This window comes from Anguilla anguilla, chromosome 12, assembly GCF_013347855.1.
Source record: "Anguilla anguilla isolate fAngAng1 chromosome 12, fAngAng1.pri, whole genome shotgun sequence".
In the NCBI taxonomy this organism is placed as follows: domain Eukaryota; kingdom Metazoa; phylum Chordata; class Actinopteri; order Anguilliformes; family Anguillidae; genus Anguilla; species Anguilla anguilla.
The window spans coordinates 40,023,592-40,043,360 of NC_049212.1; the positions used below are offsets into that span (position 1 = coordinate 40,023,592).

A 19,769-nucleotide genomic window follows, 5' to 3' on the forward strand; every position below is an offset into this window, starting at 1 on the left:
CGTCCTTGATCTTATATTCATTGTGAATTTTTTTTTTTTAAAGGTTATACAGAGTGCCATATTTTTTCCAAAGATGTCCTTTATCAAAAACGTTAAAGTAATTTATTCATTTGAGTATAATTGAAATGACCAAATATAATTGGACAGAAGGACATTCAGAATTACTCAAAAATCATCAATCATCAGCCTCATAGTTCAAAAGAACTTCAGTTTCTTTGTAATCTTACTGAAGGAAGTTATAACCACTCTTCCTGTATCGTCATAGCAACAAAATGAGAATGGAGAAGCAATCTTTCCTAACATAACTATTATAAATGAAAGGAAAGCATACATTTTATGAATGTATTTATTTATTGAGTCATACATTTATTAATTTATTTATCTTATTGACTGTTTGGCACAGACTGTACTTCTGAATAGTTAGTTTAGTTTTGTTTCTTTTTTGGATTGCCGTTGCCGTGACAGCGCTGTAGCGAGTTATATTTAACGACTTGGAAATGTGAGCACCGGCTTCTTCACCACCTTTTATTTCTGAAAGGTGAAGCGTGCTAACGATGCATTGCTGTGATCCCCTTCATCATCCAGGCGATGTCGGTTCCCGTGTTTGTTCTTGTAATTAGCGCGGCGCGGAGCTTAGCGTACGCGTCTGCTCTCGTTCCGTCCGTTTGTCTCCCTAATCCTTACGCGTGAAGTACCTTCCTTCTGGAGGACAAGTGTACCGTCTAAAAATAAAATGAATAAATTAATAGATACATTTGTGACTTGTTTGATTCTTGATGGTTCTTAGATAGTTTCAAGTGTGTTTAGAAAAAAGAATATATTTATATCCTATGTTATCCCATGTGAGTGTGTGTGTGTGTATGTGTTTGTGAGAGAGAGAATGTCACTGGTGTTCATATAGCGGATTTCTGCTCCCCGAAACATTACCCCCCCCCATCCCCCCAAAAAAAGAAATCCATCAGCTCCCAAACTGCGCATCGATCTCCCCGTCCGCCGTCACGATCCCTGTCAAAGCGCGTGGCGGCGTCAGAGTGAGCAGACACACCGCCAGCGAAACGCTTCGGCAACGGGTTCAGGAGAACAGGGAGGAGGATGGGGGGGCTGGGGGTGGGGGGGGGGGGGGACGGGGGAGTTTTAAGCACTCAGTCATTCTCTTTTGGTGACTGTTGAGTATCTGGGAGTAACGTGGTAACTGCGACAGCACGCGGCTCAAATTTCAGGAAGGCTCTACTGGGCTTTCTAGAGCGGAGATGGCGTTGCGTGGAGTTCACCTGGGCAGCGGTCGAAGGCTGAGGGAGGTCAAACGCCCTGTGACTGACAGGCAGGGGAGCAACCAGGAACTCTGCCGTGGTCAGTCTGAAGTAGCGGTCCCCCTTGTGTACACGCGTCTCGGGCGCCAGCGGTGGAGCTTGGGAAAGCAGAGCTTCTGTGTTTGCGGAAGGGCGGAGGCCGGGAACGCGACCCAACGTGAGCCCAGCCTGAGCCAGCCTGGCCGCTCCGGACCGCGTGCGACGTTCCCGACGTTCCCAACGGCGCTCCCAACAAGGTACGCACCTGCATCCCGGAACATTCCGAAACGGCCTTCCGCCCTCGAGTTCTCCGCGGCAGTCGCCCTGGATACGAGCGTGTGTTGAGGGACTGTAGTGTAGTGTTCACCGGTTTTACAAACATGTGCATATATTTGCAAATGACACATTCCATCTTTAATTGGCCATCTATAAAAGCTATGCATGCGTCATGTTCATTTAAATAGTGATATTGATATTCAGAATAATCAGGCATATCCTTTATGAGGGACAGAGTATTTTATTCTGTTCTCCCTGAGCAAGAACTCATTCTGCATTTTAATATTTGTTCTCTCTCTTGCCAATACCAATATTGCTTGAATAGCGTGAATCATTTTTGTGTGTGTGTGTGTGTGTGTGTATCCTTTGATGTCTGTCCACCACCATTTGGAGGATGATGAAATAAATCAGTGCAGAGTATTTAAACATGAGTGATGGACGACGAATGATTTTCTGAACTCCATGTCCTTGCCCCTTTCCACAGACACCCCCCCTCTCCATTCTCTCAGTTCCCTTTTTATTTATCAAGCTTTTATTATTATTATTATTATTATTATTATTTCCAGAATCATTTATATTATGTACAAATATCATTCATAACCAGATGCTTCAGGTCTTTTTGTATTGGCCCGTAGGCTGTTGGCTCTTCTCTTTATGTGGTGATGAGTCATTATGGCTTTCAAAAAAAAAAAAAAAACTTTATAAAAACATGTTTGTGCTCCTGACACATTTACAGGATCTGTGGATCAAAGCGATGGCCTGTTTGAGCAGGTGGGGGGGGGGTCACCCCCATTATGATTAATAAAGTGCACAGAATGAATGAGTGTCCAATTCACACATCCCCTGTTTGGCTAGCGCTTAAAAACATCCCCCCCTTTGAGCGGACCGCGAGTGATAATTCTGTGTGTACAGCGCTGGTAATAAATGTTAGGCTGCTTCTTTTTAACGTTATTAATGGCTGACACGGAGGTGTAGGCCGCAGCGTGTCGAGGTCAGGAACCCCTGCCTCGCGTCGATTCTCACGTAGCGGGTGGGATAATTGGCAAGAAAATTGAGTTGGACGAGAACGGCATGAACATGTCAGAATGATAAAAGCCATCTTCCCTCGCTGATGCGATGACAGCAGTGACTTATTAGTCATTTTTGTACGGTACTGTTTTACAGCCGGGGGAGAAAAGCAATCGTGCGTCACCTTTGAGTTTTCGAACAGTATTCGAACTGGTCCGTTGTCGTGTGAGCCAGTTACGGCAAGGGTGGATTTAAAAATGATTTGTGCGGGGGGATAAAAAAATATGTGACAGTGAGAGAGCCCCCATCACCCCCAACACACACACACTCTCACACACACAAACACACACACACATACACACCCTACCTCTAGGGGACCCCTGAACCCACTAGTGCCCGTGAAAGCTTTGCCTGTGCCACCCCCTCAACTTCGCCCCTGAGGTATTAATTGAGAAACATTGACCCAATGGAGTTTCAAGCTTTTAAAAGCATGCACATGCTTCTGGCCATACAAGACCCATGTGTTATACTTTGTAATCCTTAATAGACTTCTTTTAACTTCGACCCAACCATTTGACTACTCTGAGGGTACATTTTACACTGATACAGTACATTTGAAATGCCATGTGGACTAGAATAAAGAGAGTTGAACTGAATATATTATTATTATTATTATTATTATTATTATTATTATTATTAGTCTGTGTGATATTCGGCATCAGTCAGGGAATAACTGGCCCTTTGCTTTACTTTTGTCTTTAAAAGAGAACTTAATATTTTTCCTTCCATTGCTTCGTTTCACACAGACTTGCGGTTGCTCAGTATAATTAAATAAGCCTCTTAAATATTACTGGATCTTCCATCAGGCAAACGAGGGCTGCTGTCAAATTTAGCACCTGGCTCGGGGCGGCCTCCTGGGACTCCCAGACTCAAGTCCAAAGTTAGGAATCGTTTTCCCCCCCTTAGGAGGCCGAGCGTTCCCCGCTCGCTGAGAAAAAGTTTCTTATAATTCCCATGACTCATCTGCAAAAAATGGTACTGAGGAAACGAGACACACTGGAAGTAAAAAAAAAAAAAGAACTAAAAAAAAAACCTGATCTTAAAACCACAGGACCATGGAACTACTGAACAGAAGTGGACTCCAGTTGGTGTTAAGATGATTACTCCCCAAGCCATTTCACCATTTTTACCTGAGGTGTAATTAACGAAAGGACAAATTGACAAAGGGACTTGGAGACTAGCTATTAGCCACGAGCTTTAACTGACCCTTTCCCAATAGAGTGCCCGTGATTGTCAGGCAGAGGTGAGGCTGCTAGAACTGCAGTTGGATTCACTTCTCTTACTAAGCGAAGTGCTTAGCATGTTATGCTTCAGTAAATATCAAAATGCACCCACACATCAAGCTTCTCTGGGCTACATCTGCACGGATTCCGGCCTGGTGGTGCTGACTTCGGGCCAGAATCGACCCAGAATCGACCCAGATTCGGGCCAGAATGGACCCAGATCCAGCCCGGAGTCGCTTGCTATCTGGGTACCTGAACTATGAAAGATATAGCATATTTCCTTGGGTAAGACTTTTGCTCTGGGTCGCTCTTTCTCCAACTCGGAAGTCAAACTCTGCGCTTAGCAAAGAGCGTATGTACCATATCGATCACTGGCATTACTCTACAAAGACAGCCTGAATTTAATCAACATTTGGCCTTAAATTTAATTTACAAATTAATGAAATTGTTAGTCTTTTTTTTTTTCATTCCCGCAAACACCATTTTTCACATTTAGCGAGCACCACATTTATTTCAACAACATATTTGCGAAGAAACATAATAAATAAATATATCTAATTGTGAGTCAAAGTTAAGGACAAATGTTGATTAAATCCAGGCCTTTAATTCCAACGAATAATTGGAATTTAATGGGTTTCTGCTGCTATATATATTTACTCAGGTTTTGATGTCTTGTTCGCAACCAATGAAGTTCATGAAGTTGTCCCCGTATAACATTGTGTTCCAACTTCTTAACACTAGTCTGGAGCTTAACAAATCCCAGGAATTTTTGCAGTCAGATTCCAAAATCATTGAAGTCTCCTGGGTAAAATTCCGAATCGCTCAGTGATGCAGCCGGAGAGAAGGTATTCCAGATTGTAGACACGCCGGTGGCCGCATCGCAAGAGCAGACTACAAATTACAGCGAAGTGCAGCGTCCATGAAAACCCAGCAGTGTATCAGTAACCCATTATGCCCATTACCCAGGAGAAGCTTTCATCAAACAAATGCGGTTTCTTAGCCACAGATGTTAGTTTCAAAGATGGCCGCCGCAAAGCTTCTTTCAGAACGCGGTAGATGGTACTGTCAGCCAGGTCATCCATCCATCCATTTTCTAAACTGATTATATCTGGGTTGGTTGGGTGGGGGTGCCTGGAGCCTATCCCAGCATCCCGTGGGGTGAGAGGCAGGAATACACCCTGGACCGGGTTGCTGGTCCATCACTGTTGCCCACATACTATTCACTCACACATTCATTACATTACAGGCATTTAGCAGACACTCTTTTCCAGAGCAACTTACACAGCTTTTTACATAGCATTATACACGCATGCCTATGGGCAATTTAGAGTCTTCAATTAGCTTAAACAGCATGTTTTTGGACTGTGGGAGGAAACCGGAGTACCCGGAGGAAACCCACGTGGACACGGGGAGAACGTGTTAACTCCACACAGAAAGGCCCAGGCCGGATTCGAACCCGGGACCTTCTTCCTGTGTACCGGCAGCGCTATCCACTGCACCACCGTGCCGCGCATAAGCAGTCTCCTCACACTCCCAGAATGATCCTCGCCCCCATTGGAGGGCTCTTTCTCATTAAAGCAGGCAGTAAAGAAAGGTGGGTTTATTTTTTTTTCTTCCCCCGACGAGATTACCAGGGAACGAACGCGGCTGACCGCCTCCAGACCTCGAGCACACCTCCTCTCCTCCTCACAGATGGAATTGACGGGGATTAAGTTCTCCAACAGGAATCCAATTTCAGAAGTGAACCAGCCAGCCCCCATTACATCCCCCAGGGTTGGGCTCTACGAGACAAGGCATGAGCGCTCCCCCTTATCACAATGCAGGGAAAACCCCAAAGGGGAAATCACTGAGGTTTGGGCACGGCGGGACCAGGTATGAGCGCTCCCTCATCACAATGCAGGGAAAACCCCCTAAGGGGAAAGCATTGAGGTTTGGGCACGGCGGGACCAGGTATGAGCGCTCCCCCTCATCACAATGCGGGGAAAACCCCAAAGGGGAAATCACCGAGGCATTCCGCAGTGCGGCGAACAATCGGTTGGAAATGTGGGGCATTACAAGCGGCTAATTCTCGAGCGGTATTGTGCATGGTTATTTCACCCGTCCTCGCACGCTTCACTTCCTTCATTTATTATTATTATTATTATTATTATTATTATTAACCTTTATTTAACCAGGAAATCTCATTCAGATCCAGAATCCCTATTTCAAGAGAGCTGACCTGACTGAGGTAGCGGCCAACGCAGCATCAGTATAAAACTATACGGTACACATAACTTATAAAACATACCGTTTAAAAAAATAAAAATAAAAATTACAAAAGGAATTTGAGTGCAGTAGCAACGTCACATAATACATTTGCAAGTTTCAGTTACAATACTGTGTGTGCAGCATATGAAATCAGCCATAGATATGAAACTAATATGATTTCAGCTTCTTTTGTAATTTGTTCCAAGACTGTGGTGCATTGTGTGCGCCAGATGGAATTAGCAGCCGGGCTCTGATGATGCTGGTTAGGACTAAAGACCTTGTGGATCTATAATTTGTCCATATTTGCAAATGAAAACCTTGGGAGATTTATTTCTGTGCACTACAGCGTACTATAGTGTCGATGGGCATAATATTGTGGCCTAGATTCAATGAATCTTTGTCCCGGACTTTTGACTCGTAGTTAGATGCTGATGAGGTTTCGTTTTTTTGTTTTTTTTCGTTTTGTTTTTGTTTTCTTAACAGAGTTTGGCGAGTTCATTAATCAGCTTCATCCCAAGCTGTGATCACAAAGGGAAAACAAATTAAACGCTGAATTATGAGTCAACGATAACCACGGAGTCCAGGCTGCGTGTTTTGTATTAGCTTAATGAGCTGTCCACCACTTACTGTTGTTCTAATTTCAGGGGGTTCTGTATCTCTGTACAGGGGGCTATTGGGTGGCAGTGTAGCGTAATGGGTACAGAACTGGTCTTGTAACCTAAAGGTCACAGGTTCAATTCCCGGGTAGGAGCAAGATAGATACTTAACATGCATTGCTTCAGTGTATATCCAGCTGTATAAATGGATGCAATGTGAAGTCGCTGTGGATAAGAGTGTCTGCTAAGTGCCTGTAATGTAATGTAATGCAATGTGGCATCATCCAGAGTAGTGTGTGATTGTCATTTCCATAGTGACCTGCATCGCTGCGTTGATTCTGTCGCTTATGCCCCAGTCGTTCTACACTTTCTTTCTCTGCCTTGGCCCCTTGCTCTTATCTGAGATCAATAGCTATTCCGAGCGTACCCAAAGCATGTCTGATCCAATTGAAAATCACTGTGATAACATGGGACCAAAATGAAAAGCCATAAAATGGGCGAACAGCGAGAAGGGCCGAGCGAATTAGTCGTGTAAATGTGGCATTACCGCTCATTGGATTCCTATAAAAGCGGCTCTTCGGTGGGAGGGGGAGGATGCGTTTTTGGGGGGGTTTGTGGGAAGTGAGTGTTCACCTGCAGCTGAACTCTCCCACGGTGACACTGCAGTGCCCTCCTCAGCCGGATGTGGAAATGTTTTATTTTATTTCATTTTATTTTTTAAAGAAGAAAGAAAGAATAAATGTCTGAACATCAACAGACAACGCAAGCTTTGCATGTGTGTGTGCGTGTGTTAGTGTGTGCATTTGTGTGTCTCTGTGTGTGTGAGCGTGCATATTATTTATTTATTTATCTATCTCCAGAAGCCATGCTTACATGAGTAATAAATTGAGTATTAAATACAAGTTCTGCTATCTCGATTGAATATGAATCTATTACAAAAGTCGACAAGCTAATACCGCAGGGTGTGCTGGAAAGTTCAGCAAGGAAATGAGTGATTTGAGCCTGCTGAGGTGCTCTTGTATAACTCTTCAGGCTTTATCGGATATGGACCTGTTCGTACACATTCTGCTATTATGATTCTGTAAAGTAAAATTACTGTTAATTGTAGCATAGCAGGGACATGCGGTTGGAATTCCCCCTGTTTACCGCATAGGCACACAAAAAAATCACACACGCATGCAATACAAGCATACAAACATACACAAATGCACATGTGTGTGTGTGTGTGTGATTCCTTTGTGTGCCTGTGTGTGTGTAATATTTTGTGTTAATTTTGTGATTGTTTTGTGTGTGACACACACACACACAGATGTGTGTAACTGTCAGGCATTGCAGTGCTACATTCAGGTGTTCTGTTTTGTGATTGCTGTGTTTCGGCATGAAAGAGTGCGCTCTCTTTGTTTCTCTCTCGCTTCAGAAATGAAGAAGTAGGCTACTAATCTCAGATAATTAGTATTAATCGTCATGGTTACAAACTGTTGAGATGAGACCAGGTGACAGGAGCTTACTGTTACTCTGGATTCCCCTGTGCGTGAGACCACCTGATCAGTGCCAGGAATTTAGAACTGCACGCTAATGTGGCTTAAACTGCAGTTTATGGATAATGAAATTCCCTGTCTGTCTGTTTTTTTTTGTTTTTGTTTCCACCTGAAAGTCCCATTGCTACTACAACTTTGTCTGCTTAAACAATCTTAGAAATGATGTGAAATCCATTCATCCATCCATCCATCATTCATCATCTATACCCACTTATCCTGGGGTGGTGGTGTAGCTGAAGCCTATCCCAGCAATGATGTAAAATCATTTTATATTAACTGTATTAACTACCCAGTTTTTTTTTCTTTTTTCTTTTTGTCAGGGAAACTCAGCTTCCATTGCTTTCTTTTGTTCATGTGCTCTCCTTTTCTCCTTTGACTGCTGAAGTTAAATTTCGCCGTTTCTGTTTTTGAGATGTTCGGGGTATTCTCTCCAGATTCCACTTACCTGCTTTCATCTGTCCTCCTGAGATGTGGCAGAAAAAACGTTTCAGTGAAAATATTTTCAAAACTTTTATTTATTTTATTTTATTTTATGTTATCTGAATGCTCCGTGTAGTGTAGGTTCCAGCATAGTCGAATATATGGTTGTTGATATTAAGACCAGAGACTCATATCCCCTACGGGGGGGGGGGGGGGGGGGGGGGATGAATATATGGATTTTGATATTAAAAATGTTATATGTCTAGTATTTGGGCATTACATACAGTATGAAATATAAATGTAAAAGTAAATGAATAAAATCGCTTGTTGTGAAATCTAAATTTGCACATAATGCACATGTATAAAGCTGAAGACACGTTGCTTTCTCCCAGCTCAAGGAAAGAAAAATGACATGCGACTGCTCATATTGTGCTCCGATATGACACGGAATATAACGGGCCGCAGAAGAAAATGTCATTACAGCAGACTTATGGGGTCAGCCCGATGCATCAACGTCTCAGCGAGATGGATGCCATTGGGCCTCTGACACCAACCCATATGTTTCATCATTGTATCCGTTGCGTTTGTCCAGATCCTGTGTCTTAACACACTGCTCATCCATTTGAGACAGTGCCGACCTGTTGTCCATTGGAAACGTGCAGCTGTGTGGACTCAATTTTGATTTTCCAATGCCGGAGCTACAAAGTTTAGCACAGTGGCTAAATCCGTTGGCTGCCAGTATAAATACAACAGCCAGATGAATGCACGATGAACAACGGATTTGCATCTGCCATTCTCTGAAAGTTTGTGTAAATGACTTAGCAATTTGAATTATTAAAGATTCCTCAAATTACCCAACCCTATTTCAATCACCCATTCATTATCTATACCCGCTTATCCTGGGCAGGGTCGTGGGGGGGTGCTGGAGCGTATGTGTGAATTCGGTGCGTCAACTCAAAAATCTGTCCTGAATTAAACGTCTTAAACAGTTTTTCATTTAGGTTTATTATGCAACAAAAATAATCCTAATTTTGTTCAGGGTCACCCAGGCCTTTATTCAGTCCTACAGGATTACATTTTATATACTACAGTGTACACAGAAACGTAAAATTTACTTCAGATACTTGCACCTTATACAGATAACAGCATATACATATCATCCAAACGTGTTTTGCTGTGTGTATTTAGTTGAAATGTGCTGTGTTTCTTTACAGTCGCTCTTGCTGAATGTGTAAAGTTAGACCACCAGGAAGAGGTGTAATTCCTCTTTATTGTCATTTCATTGGTCAACGGCTTTTTATCCGTGTTTGCACCAGATTTGGGATGTGATTAAGCTTCCGTATTTAGACTGGCCACTTTCTTAATGCGCCTCATAAATTACATGACTCACTGCTCTTAAATTAATGATGCGCTGGTGTGAAAGCATGCTAGTTTTATCCTCCACTGGTTAAACAACAGAACGCAGGGTGCGACCTTCACACAGCTTGGGGAGAAAACTGTAACTCAGGGAGAGGAAAATAAACAGCTCTAAATGGGGACAACACTTTTTAATGCGCTTGTTGAACCTGTAAAAGGCTTATTCTCATCATATTTCAAAGGACATTGCCATATGCCACACACGAGATTGGTACTTAAAATATATATATATTTTTTTAAATCCTCCAAGCCCAAAATGATTACTTCTTCAAATGGACGCTGTGAAGAGACAGACAGCTGATATATTAAAAGGGGATTAACTTGCTTCAGCATCATCATCTGTCTCTGCAGCAATCACTGTGTGTGTGTGTGCGTGTGTGTGTGTAAGTGTGTGTGTGTGTGTCTGTGTGAGTGTGTGTGTGTGCGTGTAAGTGTGTGTGTGTGTGTGTCTATGTGAGTGTGTGCGTGTGTGTGTCTATGTTAGTGTGAGTGTGTGTGTGTGTGTATTAGCGTGTGTGCGGAATGTATTGGTATTGTTAGGAGGAGCATTGGTAGTCAGACTTGTGCCAATTCTTCTGTGTTTGAGGGCTGACCCAGGGTCAGTTTTGCTTTTAGCTCATAATGGAAAAGGTGAAGGAAACGGCAGTGGAAATCTGATCATGGACAAATAGTCCCACTGTAAGATGCTTTTTCAATATGGGCACTGACCTGTGCACAGCTGAGTAAATTCACTGGCTTTATTTATTTATTATTAAAACCTTTCAGATATGAGCATTTCATTTTTTGTTTATATTTTATATTTGCTCAGCTGCTCCAAGCTCATCATGACTGATTTCTCAGCAGTTAATTACAGCCAATTACCTTGTCACACATTCAACAAGAGTAACTGTATACCGCATAGAGATACACAGCACATTTCTCCCAAAATATAGACTAAAAAGCATGTTTGGCAGAAACATTAGGCTAATTATTACACATTATGTGAGGTTAAATTTACCCTCTCTGTGTGCTGTAGCATCAAAATGCACCCTGAAATAAAACAGTTCTCACATTGTTTTCCTGAGGTATAGTGCCCATATTCGTCACATATTGAATGTTTTACCAACGGAAAGGGTGTCTTGTTTTTCTAGATAAAGGGACTTGCGTCTCTCTAGATAAATAATCGTTGATGTGAGTCCGTGCGCAGCCTCCAGGCTCATATCCTGCCTGTGCTGCTCATATCCTGCCTGTGCTGTTCACAGCCGAGCTCTGTACCTTCCAGGCTCATATCCTGCCTGTGCTCATATCCTGCCTGTGCTGCTCATATCCTGCCTGTGCTCATATCCTGCCTGTGCTCATATCCTGCCTGTGCTGCTCATATCCTGCCTGTGCTCATATCCTGCCTGTGCTGCTCATATCCTGCTGTAGCAAGTCGAGTGCTACCGCTCGTTTGAGAGAGGAGACAGACACGTTAATTCTTTCCGGACGCGACTGCGTCTTGTTTTTATTTTCGGCCGCCACGCGGCTTTCTGGTTACAATACACAATAACCAAGGGTTTGTTTCTCACTTCGCTGCTGACAGCCCGTCAGCTCTCCTTCCTTCTCCCGTTCACCCGCTTCTCTCTCTGTCGAGCAGGTTTTAAACGTCCAGGCTCACTGTCGAGGTAATCAGCACATTGTCAATCAATTACACAATTAACCCTCCGTGCTGATTAATAAACCCCAACAGCTGTGGCGCAGAGTTCCGAGAGCCGCCCCGCCCCCTCTCTCTCTGCAGCCAACGCAAAACCACGCCCACCCTACCACATACCCCCACCGCCCGACTTAGGCCGGGGAGCTATCCGGCCGATGACCGACCCCCCCCCCCCCCCCCCCCCCCACCCCCTTCGGGGCGAGAGAGGAAGTCCGCCACCACCATCTGCGCCCCCGGCCTATGAACCACCTTAAAATTAAAGGGCTGTAGAGCCAGATACCACCGGGTGATTCGCGGGTTGGTATCCTTCATGCGGTGGAGCCATTGGAGGGGAGCGTGGTCCGAACAGAGGGTGAATGGGCGACCCAGCAGGTAGTAGCGCAGGGACCCGACCGCCCACCGGATGGCGAGGCACTCCTTTTCTACCGTGCTGTACCTCGCCTCCCGCTGGGATAGTTTACGGCTGAGGTACAGCACCGGGCGGTCGACTCCCTCCACCTGCTGGGTCAAAACAGCCCCCAGCCCTCTGTCCGATGCGTCGGTCTGCAGGATAAAAGGAAGAGAGAAATTAGGGGTGAACAAGAGCGGCTCCCCGCAGAGGGCTTCCTTTACCCTCTCAAACGCTCGCTGGCACGGCTCCGTCCACTGGACCGGATCTGAGGCACCTTTGCGAGTTAAATCAGTCAAGGGGCTGGTCAGCTGTGAAAACGCCGGAATAAACCGCCTATAGTAGCCGGCCAACCCCAAGAACCTCCTTACCTCTTTTTTCGTCTTGGGTCGTGGACAGGTCGCAATTGCCGCGGTTTTATCCACCAGAGGTCGCACCTGTCCACTTCCCAAGTGGTACCCCAAATACCGTACCTCCGCTCGGCCAATCGCACACTTCTTTGGGTTAGCCGTGAGCCCCGCCTGCCTCAAGGACTCGAGCACCGCCCCCACATGCCGCATATGCTGTGCCCAGCTGCTACTGTGGATGATAACATCATCCAGATAGGCAGCAGCATACGCAGCATGCGGACGCAGCAGCCGATCCATCAGGCGCTGGAAGGTGGCTGGGGCCCCGAATAACCCAAACGGAAGTGTTCGGAATTGGTACAAACCGTCCGGAGCGGAGAAAGCCGATTTCTCTTTGGACTTTGCAGACAAGGGAATCTGCCAATAGCCCTTAGTCAGATCCAGTGTCGAGAAAAAACGAGCCGTGCCCAGCCGATCCAGGAGTTCGTCGACCCTAGGCATAGGATAGGCATCAAAATGTGACACAGCATTCACTTTCCTATAATCCACACAGAACCGAATAGAACCATCCGGCTTACTTACCAGCACGATGGGGCTATTCCAGGCACTGTGGGACTCCTCTATTACACCCAACTCCAGCATGGCCTTTATTTCTGCCTGCACCAATTTCTTTTTGTGCTCCGGCAGTCTATAGGGGCGGGAACGTACCGTTACTCCCGGGGGGGTGTCGATATGGTGGTGTATGAGGTTCGTGCGTCCTGGTAGGGGAGAAAACACATCCGCAAACCGTTTTTGCAACATGGCAAGGTCTGCTCTCTGACTTGGCGAGAGGTGGCTATCTGAAAGGGGTGGGGTCTGATTGATTGAATTTACTACCTCCGGCCCCAGCTCGTCCCTCTCCTGATCCACCGTTACCAGAGAAACAGCCACCACCTCTTTCCAGGCTTTTAATAAATTGAGGTGATAAATCTGTTTCGCTCCCTCTCTATCAGCACGCTCCACCTCATAGTCAACCTCCCCAACTCGTCGTGTGACCACGAAGGGCCCTTGCCACTTGGCGAGTAATTTTGTACTGGAGGTTGGAAGTAATACCAGGACTTTATCTCCCGGCGAGAATTGTCGTAGTTTCGTCCCTCTATTGTAGTGCCTCTGCTGACGTTCCTGAGCCTCGAGCAAATTCTCCCGTGACAACCGACCCAGTGTATGGAGTTTTGCTCGCAGGTCCATAACGTATTGTAACTCATTTTTGCTGGGGCTTGGACCGTCCTCCCAGCTTTCTTTAACTAGGTCCAATATTCCCCGAGGTTTTCTACCGAATAACAGTTCAAAGGGAGAAAATCCCGTGGAGGCCTGGGGAACCTCCCGCACTGCAAATAATAGAGGGACTAACCACTTATCCCAATTTCGGCTATCGTCGTGAATGAACTTTCGAATCATGGACTTCAGAGTTCTATTAAACCGCTCCACAAGCCCATCTGTTTGGGGATGGTATACACTGGTTCTAATAGAGCGGACGCCCAGTAATCCGTATAGCTCATTTAGTGTACGTGACATAAACGAAGTGCCCTGATCAGTCAGAATCTCTTTCGGGATTCCGACCCTGGAGATAATTTGAAACAGAGCTTGTGCAACACTCTTAGCTGAAATATTGCGCAACGGCACTGCTTCGGGATACCGGGTCGCATAATCCACCAAGACCAACACGAAACGGTATCCCTGGGTGCTCCGTTCAAATGGCCCGATGAGGTCCATAGCAATTCGGTCAAAGGGAACCTCTATTAAGGGTAGTGGGCGCAAAGGCGCTTTTGGGGTGGCCGGGGGGTTCACTAATTGACATTCGGGACAGGACGCACACCACCGACGTACGTCCGCCCAAATGCCCGGCCAGTAAAACCGAGCCATTATTCGGTGTAGTGACTTATCATACCCTAAGTGTCCCGCCATGGGGTTGTAATGAGCCGCCTGGAAAACCATTTCCCGGCGGTTTCTGGGTACCAACAACTGGGTCGTTTCTTCACCGGTCTGAGCGTCACGACACACTCGATACAACCTGTCCCTAATAATAGAAAAATAAGGGTGAGAGAGTACTGCATCGGGGCGCACCTGCTGACCATCAATCCGCATCACTTGGTCATAGGCAAAGCGTAAGGTGTCGTCCCGAGACTGCTCGAGTGGGAAATCCTCCGCGGGTTGGAATACAGGACCCCGGGGAGTCTCAACCAGAGGCTCGCCTGGGTCCCTCCCCGCCCCGGCCGTGTCGGACGGCCCTGCGTCACCACCGTCAACAGCACACACGTCACACTTCCCTATCGGTCGTGATCGCAACCCCAGCATGTTTCTAGAAATCTCCCTAAACCCCGCCCAATCAGTACCCAAGATTAGGGGATGCGCAAGCCAGGAGCTAACCGCAGCCTTCACAATATGCGTTTTTCCCTGGTAACAAATTTCCACGGGTACTACCGGATACTTGTGCACATCTCCATGCACACACCGAATGGAAACCCAGGGTGCCTTTACCAATGCCTCGGTTCGAACCAGGTTTTGCTGGATCAGGGACTGCATAGCCCCCGAATCCAACAGCGCCCGGTGTTCACTCCCTTGCACCCTTACCGGGATGCAGTACGCTCCCTCCTGATCGGGAGCGGAAGTGGGCGGCCCGACCACCCGGACCACCTGCCCCACTTCCATAAGTGGACAATCGCGGCGCAGGTGACCCAGCTGCCCGCACCGCCAACACCCCGGTCCGAGCGTCTGAGGCGCCCTCTGCGAGCCGGAGCCCCCCGCCACTGAGCCTGGACCTGGAGAGGGAATTGGAAAAAAGGGGGGATTAGTTTGAGGAAAGGGAGGGGGCAGAGCCCTGGGGACAGGGGAGGGGCCAGTACGAGGAGGGGGTCTCCTCCTGGGCGCCGGTTCCGGCCGTGCTTGCTGCTGGACGCTGGGGTATAGCACGAGGTGGTCTTCCGCCAGGGTAACCGCCCCCTCTAAGTTGGTCGGGCGATGGCAGCGCACCCAATTCGCCGTTCCCTCCGGCAACCCTTCCAGGAACTGTTCCAGTACGACCTGCTCCACTACGCCCCCCGCGGACCGGATCTCCGGTTGTAGCCAACGCCGGGCCATGTGGGTTAGCCTTTGGGCGTATGCGAAGGGACGGTCCTCCGCCCCCAGTTTCGCCGTCCGGAACCGGCGCCGATAATCCTCCGGGCTGCAGCCCAGTCGGTCCAGTATCGCCCTCTTCACCGTCTTGTAATCCGCCCGGGCTCCGGGCGGCAGACCATGCGCCGCCTGTTGGGCTTCCCCAGTTAAAAGGGGCAGGAGGTGTACAACCCACTCCTCGTGGGGCCACTGGCACGCCTCCGCTGCCACCTCAAAACTCTCCACAAATGCCTGGATGTCATCATCGGCTGTCATCTTGGGTATGTGGATCCGGAGAGGGGATCGGGACGGCGGGTCCCGGGAGCTGGTTTCCCCGGCGGCAGCCAGCTGTCGCAGCGCCTGGGTCTGGAGGGAGGCTTGTGCACGCAGAGCCTCCATCTGCTCTGCGTGTACGGCCGCCTGCCTCTCCTGCATTTGGGCCATCCCCTCCAGCATCCGCGCCAGCGCTACGAGAGGCTGCGCCGCCTCGCTCCGGTTTGGGTCCATTTTGACCTTCTCTCTCTCTCTCTCTTTCTGCCACCCCCCGCACGGGCCACCACTGTAGCAAGTCGAGTGCTACCGCTCGTTTGAGAGAGGAGACAGACACGTTAATTCTTTCCGGACGCGACTGCGTCTTGTTTTTATTTTCGGCCGCCACGCGGCTTTCTGGTTACAATACACAATAACCAAGGGTTTGTTTCTCACTTCGCTGCTGACAGCCCGTCAGCTCTCCTTCCTTCTCCCGTTCACCCGCTTCTCTCTCTGTCGAGCAGGTTTTAAACGTCCAGGCTCACTGTCGAGGTAATCAGCACATTGTCAATCAATTACACAATTAACCCTCCGTGCTGATTAATAAACCCCAACAGCTGTGGCGCAGAGTTCCGAGAGCCGCCCCGCCCCCTCTCTCTCGGCAGCCAACGCAAAACCACGCCCACCCTACCACACCTGCCTGTGCTGTTCACAGCTGAGCTCCGTACCTTCCAGGCTCTTCTGTACTCGAGTGTTCTACCGTGCCGAGGTCATAAGAGCGGCGCTGCGGGCTCCGGAGAGCTCCGCTGGACGAGTTCGCGTCGCGCGTCACTGAAAGCGTCTCTCCGTCTGCCGGACGTCCAGGGCACTGTGAACGGAGCTGGCGCCAGAGGCCTTTGGCTCAGTGGTATTGAGCTCCTGTGTCCAGCCTTGTCTCCAAAACGCTTTATTCTTCAACGGCCCTGCCTTCTAATTCCAGTGGGAATTTCACCCATGTTTGGTAGAACGGTTCCCACCATTGTTTTGCCAGCATTTTGTTTTATGCAGAGGTGGAAAGTCCAGGGGGCAGAAATGTAGGAAGGCAGTTCTTTTTTTTTTTGGGAGGGGGCGGAGGGGTCTTGACCCAGACACCGGGGGGGGGGGGGGGGGGTTAACCATTCTGGACCAGGAAAAGGGTTTTTTTTTTTGTTTTTGTTTTGGAAAGCGCCGTGGAGTCACAACAAGCAGCATTATTTCCTTTCTCCTCTTACACAGCAAACGGACACACACTCCTCCCCACGTGAACCTGGCAACCCCTGCTGGTTATACGCGAGCGCGCTCCTTTCCGCGTGAGGAGGAACAGGCGCGCTCCTTTCTGCGTGAGGAGGAACGGGCGTCGGCCGAGCGGGCGGGCCGCTTTTCATTCAGCAGAGCAAGCTAGCTGAAGGTGAAATGAGGAATTAAGTGGAGAAAAGGAAGTGGAGTGTATTTAAATAACGCAATAAATCCCCCGGTGAAAGGGGGGGTTTACGGACGTCTGCGTGCTGACTGACAGCTCAGCGCTGACGGATGGCGGGCATTCATTTTATTTTATTTTTTTCCTCAAAGGAAGTGACACGGGCCATAACTTTGTGTGTGTGTGTGTGTGTGTGTCTGCGTGTGTGTGTGTGTGTGTGTGTGTGTGTGTGAACCGGACCTCTCACATCTCTGGAGCAGCAGAAAACAAAACTGGACAGGCACTCCTCTTTGACCTTCATCTCTTAGTAAAAGTCCGTTAAATCAGTGCTGCCAGCTGTCTGGTCCAGGTGAAGCAGTGGATCTCCACGCAGTGACTTCTCCCATGGCCTGGTACTGAACCCTGACCACACACGTTTCATCAGATGCTACATTCTGGCATTTAACAAGCTCTCTAACCCAGATTGTTTTCACATGGCTGAATGAATGAATGAATGAAACATTGCATTTCTTTTGCACTATTCCAGATGCTCAAAGTATTTTACAGTGATGAGGGAGAAGTCACCTCACCCACCACCAGTGTGTAGCACCCACCTGGGTGATGCACGGCAGCCATATGGCACCGGAACGCTCAGCACATATCAGCTAGAGAGGTAGAGAGGGGAAAAAAATACACGTTACACATTGCGTTGCATTTTTCCAGCTGTATATTTTTCCTGAAACAGTTCAGGTAAAGTACCAGGCTCAGAGCTGTGACTGCAGTGCCCCGGCTGGGATCTGAACCCGCAACCCCCTTTAATGACAAACCCAGTTCCCTAAACGCTGCACTACACCATCACTGTTCACCAGCTGAGCGGCACAGCCATCGTTTCAGGAGCAGTGTGGCAGAGTGTTTGAGCAAAGCTTGCAGAGCCAATCTGACGGCTCTCGCTTTGATGTGATTGGAGGAAATCCTCAGGGCAAATGACACAGAGGTGCAGAGTGATGGATTGACACACTTCCTGGATCTGTCCTGAAACCAGGTGCGTCAGAGTCTTCTGAGACGAGATGAATGAGCTTGCGAATATCCAACAGAACTGGCTTATAGATGATCCCTTATTATTTTACTCTGTTTTTCTGTTTTTGTGAAGCACTTTGAGTGACTATATAAATAGTTATCATTATTATTATTGTTATTTGTTATGTAGCAACCCCTGAAAAACCAGCAGTTCAAAACTGCATTATTGCAATTTAGCCAAGTGGCATTTATCCTTGACGCTTTTTATTTCAACTTTAAGAATCAGATACCAGTTCAAACCCAAGAAGCCGCACTGTCCTTTTTCTCAATCCATTATGCTTTAAGAATGGCCAATTTAATACCTTTTTAGCAAAGCTTTAAAACAGGCTAATTCTGTGCCTGTGTGCCCGTTTGGTAAACTCAACTGAGCAAAACAAAGACCCACTCTTAACTAAATTTCATTTTCATAAAACTTGATTAGCAGATGTTCCATAACAACTGCACAAGTGAATCATCCTCCCTTGTTTGAAATTTGATTGCATCTGTGATTCATGTGAACCCTGCCACCACCTTGACACATCCCAACTGAAAAGCTGACAACAAACAACAACCACAAAAAGAAAATAAATTGCAGTTGATTTGTTACATAATAAACATGTTAGTGCACATCGCCTTTTAGCCAAATGCCCGTTATGTTACATTTATTCACTGCAGTTATTAGTGCAGTATTATTATTTTACTCAGTAAAGCGTCTTTGTGATATTTTTCTGTAAAAACTGCTGGACAGTTGATTTGATGTGACTAAATTCGTTGATGTATTTTCATTGGCATTCATATTTATGCACAAACAGAAGATAAAATATGCCTTTGATTGTGAACGCTGTGGACTTTTTTTTTTACATTCAGTTATGTAAGAAAATACTATTTTAATCACAATGTTTCACAATGTCATCGACACAAAGGCAAAAAAATAATGTTAGCCATGAAATAAGGAGAAAGCCACAAAGAAACACTTCATAAAGAAGCAACTCCCACATCAACATGTACGGCTTCCCTCTGTTGTCTTTTATTATGCAATACCTCAATGGTCTTTTTTTGTTTTTCGTTTGTCAAGATGAGGTTTATCAAGATTCAGAGGAATTGCAATGTTGAACACAATGTTGGTTTTGTTTGAAGGTATCGGCACTTCAAAAGACGAGGTGGTTCGCTGTCATGGTAAAACATATTTATCTGTTAATACAGGCATTTAGCAGACGCTCTTCTCCAGAGCGACTTACACAACTTTTAACATTAGCATTTACACTGCATCCATTTATACAGCTGCTCACCAGACTCCAGGTGTTGGGACCACCAACTGCAGTCGCCCTGACAACACAGCTACTACATGAGGCGAGTGCCCTGTCAGGGGAGGGGCCTCGTTGCCACGGACACGCAGGGACGGAGCGTGCGTAAGCGAATGGGGCCTGACACCATGTTA

General features: G+C 47.0%; 1 protein-coding gene across 1 annotated transcript; it reads right to left on the reverse strand.

The window, feature by feature from the left end:
• Window positions 1–958: 958 nt before the first annotated feature.
• On the reverse strand, window positions 959–16,310 carry LOC118209178. Its single transcript, XM_035384338.1, has 3 exons — window positions 15,091–16,310; window positions 11,946–12,288; window positions 959–1,005 (listed from the first exon to the last, which is right to left on the reverse strand). Exons 1-3 carry the CDS (start codon window positions 16,117–16,119, stop codon window positions 959–961), a joined length of 1,419 nt encoding a protein of 472 aa, XP_035240229.1. The 5' UTR covers window positions 16,120–16,310.
• Window positions 16,311–19,769: the final 3,459 nt, after the last annotated feature.